At 41.0% G+C, this 3859-nt stretch overlaps 1 protein-coding gene across 1 annotated transcript; it reads right to left on the reverse strand.

Moving 5' to 3' along the window:
- Positions 1 to 2286: 2286 nt before the first annotated feature.
- Positions 2287 to 2862, reverse strand: LOC141424257 (vomeronasal type-2 receptor 116-like). Its single transcript, XM_074077817.1, has one exon. It carries the CDS (start codon positions 2860 to 2862, stop codon positions 2287 to 2289), a length of 576 nt encoding a protein of 191 aa, XP_073933918.1.
- Positions 2863 to 3859: the final 997 nt, after the last annotated feature.

Here is a 3859-nt window from a genome sequence, read left to right on the forward strand (position 1 = left end):
ATCCTGCACCTGGCTGGGAAACCTGGCTAATTCTTCCTCTCACGAGTCAGGTAGAGGGAAGAGAAAGTGCCAAGGACCTGAGGCAGAGACACACCAGGTAGCAATCACAGGAGAGTGAGTTGTGAGTGAGGTAATGTGGACAGGATCTTACCTGGGGCTCCAGTGCATGTTTTTGTCATATGGAGGGAATTTGATGTGGCAGAAGAGGGAGATTGGCATTCAAGACTGATGTAGGTTGGGACAGTGGCCCCTGCTCTCCTGATCCAGTCTACACCAACAACCCAAGCATGCCTTAGGTATCTTAATCACCTCTCTCTCAGAGCTGCTTTATAAATTATCAAAGAATTTCATGGAATTTCTTCCTGAAGGATTTATTTACCTAATGCTATTGATAAATTCTTATGACACCTACAACATTTAGTTTGCAATTAATTAACTAAAATTGGTGCAGTTTAGAGAGCAAACTAAACACTTTTTCAGGGAAGGGTTAGCTAATCTAATGAAAAGGCCAGCGTGTTCTAAAAGAGATATAAGAGGCACATGTGCCCCTCTAGTTGAGGACTTCATGAAATGAGCTGTGACACCGCACCTTCTTATCCTCCTTGGGGAAAGACTATCACAGCACCTGCCTCCAGTTCTTCAGTAATCTGAGGTTGGCAAGAGTTTTTATTCATAGTCAAACACAATTAAGGGCCTTTTGAAAGTTTAGTTTATGTGACATGTGCATGCTCCACTGAGTACCCAGATAGTTGATCAAGCACTATTCTAAGTGTGGCTGTTTCTGAGTGATATGAATATATGAAAGTACTGAATGAGAAAAGAAGTTGGCCCTTTTAGTGGGGGTGGGCCTTGTCTAATCAGTTCAAGACCAGGGTAGATCAAAAGGGCTAAGTAACATGTTGTCCTTGCCTGACAGGCATTGGTTACAAATTGTATTTATCCTTCCTTCCATTGTCCTGTACAAATTTGACTCTTGCTGTTGGATCTGAGCGAGTTTTTGGACTGGAATTTACACCATGTGCTCACCTGGTTTCCAATTTGCTGGTGGTAGGTACATTTGGTACTTCTCAACCTCCATAACTATTTGTTCAAAGTGTGTGTGTGTGTGTGTGTGTGTGTGTGTGTGTGTGTGTGTGTGTGAATGAACACTCTGTTGGCTCCATGCCCCAGGTGACAATAGGGACAAGTGTCCTGGCTTTGACTCCTAAAGTCAAGTTTTTAGTTGGATGAAATTAGTCTCTGTACTTTCAGTTGAGGTATTCACAAAATTTAGGGAGGGTGGACATAACTATTGTGGTGTATTTTGTCATCACTGTACTGGGGGTTGTAGCTCAGGAGTCACACATTCAACTGCAGTGCTCAAGACACTGGGTCCAGCCCCCAGCTCCACACTGGGAAAGAAAGCTTAGCTGCAGAAGCATGACAAACACCACCCATGGGAAAATACCAAACCCTGAAAAAGAAGAATCATGGCCACTGCTCCAGTATCCCTACAAGAATGTAAGAACTCAGGACTCTCAGTGACCAATTTCCAGTTGAGCTAACCTTCCAGGGGCTCCGTACTGCATTTCCCTTTTAGAAGACCATATTTCTTGTTGCTCAGTATAGTCCTCAATTCTGTGTTTACAGAACTAATTTATATGCTACATCAAGGTAACATCAATTTACAGAAATGAGGCAGTGTGTCATTAAAAAAGAACTCTCTGGTTGTCACTTTGATTAGAACTTGAAGCATTTTCCTTTATAAGCAAACTGTGCCTATTTCCTCACTATGCAGGCAGGCACTGATAGGAGGGTGGAGGACAAGGAATAAAGTGATATACTATCTGAAAAATAACAAATGCAAAAATGGATGGTGGTGTGGGTCATGAGGTGTAGTGATGCCTGGAAAACACCAGGAATGGAATTTTCCACAATTACCAAAAGATTCAATGAAATATATCAAGGGAGTCGAAAACACAGGGACACTGAATTTCATATAATCTGAAAATTGAGGAAAGTAACTATAAATACCAACAGGCAGAAAACATCATTGTGGAGATTAGAAGTATAAGCCAGTAATATTTGCAGGGTTGATTGCACAATCAATAACACAATGTGAATAACAACATCACAATGCAATCAAATGTTGAAAATGAGAAATGCAACGTATAGAAATTCTAATCCTGATAGAAGAAGTACCATGAGTTTTCAGTAGACTGAAGTAAACCACAAGATTTAATCTCATATCTAACTATCAGAATGGTTTAGTTTTATTTTTGATTTTTGTTTAATATACACGTGAATTTAACCTTCAGAAGCCTGGTTGTACGTGGAATGGGTTTTATTCCTGAAGCCATATAGAATGTTCCTCTCTGGCCTTAACAAAATAATGTAGCACTTGGGACCAAAGAAGAAGCCTAAGATCCCTGCACTGGAGGCCAAGATGGAGAAGACCTCCACGGCCACCATGACCCTTCCCTTGGTGCTGTGGTAGACAGGGAGGAAGGTGATCCAGACACTACAGAACACCAGCATGCTGAACGTCAGGAACTTGGCTTCACTGAATGTGTCAGGAAGGTTCCTTGCTAGGAAAGCCACAGTGAAGCTCCCAAAAGCCAGGAAAATTAGGTATCCCAGGATGCAGTAAAAGGCCACAACTGATCCCTTGTTACACACGATGATGATGTGGCCATGTTCCGAGTTTGTGTGTGTGTCAATGAAGGGTGGAGAGGTTCCAAGCCAGATTCCACAGGTAGTCAGTTGGATTAGTGTGCAGATGGGAATAAGGTAGTTAGGTGTCCTTGATACCAACAGCCACTTCATCCTTTTCCCAGGAGATGTGATATTAAAAGCCAGAATCACAGTGAGAGTTCCGGCCATGACGGTGAAGTAACCACTGTGAACACAATTCCAAATGTGGTCTGCTGGAGGATGCAGGTGGCCATGCAAGGACAGCCAATGAAGAACAAGGAACAGAGAAAGCAGAAGGTGAGGGAGATGAGCAGGATGTAGCTGAGAACCCTGTTATTGGCCTTCACAATGGTAGTGTCTCAGTGTTTCACAAAAGGTCACAAGAGCAACATTTATGAGTACAGAGAAGAACACAGCCTTGCCTGCCAGAATCATTTTAAGGGATCTTCATAACCCAGAAAGGTCACAGATTTTTCAAGGCCATGGTTTTGGTCTCGGTTGGCATACTGATGATCTGCACACTTCACACACTGATCCATGTCTGGTGAGGAGTGCAGGTTACCATTAGTCAAGGTTCAGTTTTCACGCCTCCCCTACAGCACAATGGTAAACTTTTCCTCTTCTGTTCTTTTAGATAAAAATGAATTCTACACAGCAAATAATTCCAAATGAACACTTCCCATTTTTGTTATTGTAGCACCAACAAAGTTACTTTAACTTCCTTAACTTATCTGACATATTCATGAAACCATTTTTTAATTTTCAAAAACACCAAAGTTATGCCTAGCTCACCAAATTAAACCTCTGTAAATTAGACCTGGTTTTATTCATAAAACCCTCAAATTTATTTAGAATTATGTTCCCTTTTATTATGACATAGATAATTAATGAATTCCCTGAAGTAGAGGCGATCAATAACACTTTTTAAGTGGGTGAAGAAGTCACAACATCCTGCATCTCATTGTCATTTTCACCATATGCATGTTCTAGTTTGGAGTACCTTTGCACTGAATCAGTACATTTATTTGTAGGGTTCTGGCATATTTCCTGTGTGAATTTGTCCTCCCACTATCATATTTCAACCTGCACTAACTCCAGTCTATTTGTCATTATTCTATGTATTTTTTTAATGTCAAGAGTCTTTCAAAACAATCATGATTTTTATCCCTAGGTAGTATATACATTA

Source organism: Castor canadensis, chromosome 6, assembly GCF_047511655.1.
Source record: "Castor canadensis chromosome 6, mCasCan1.hap1v2, whole genome shotgun sequence".
Classification (NCBI taxonomy): domain Eukaryota; kingdom Metazoa; phylum Chordata; class Mammalia; order Rodentia; family Castoridae; genus Castor; species Castor canadensis.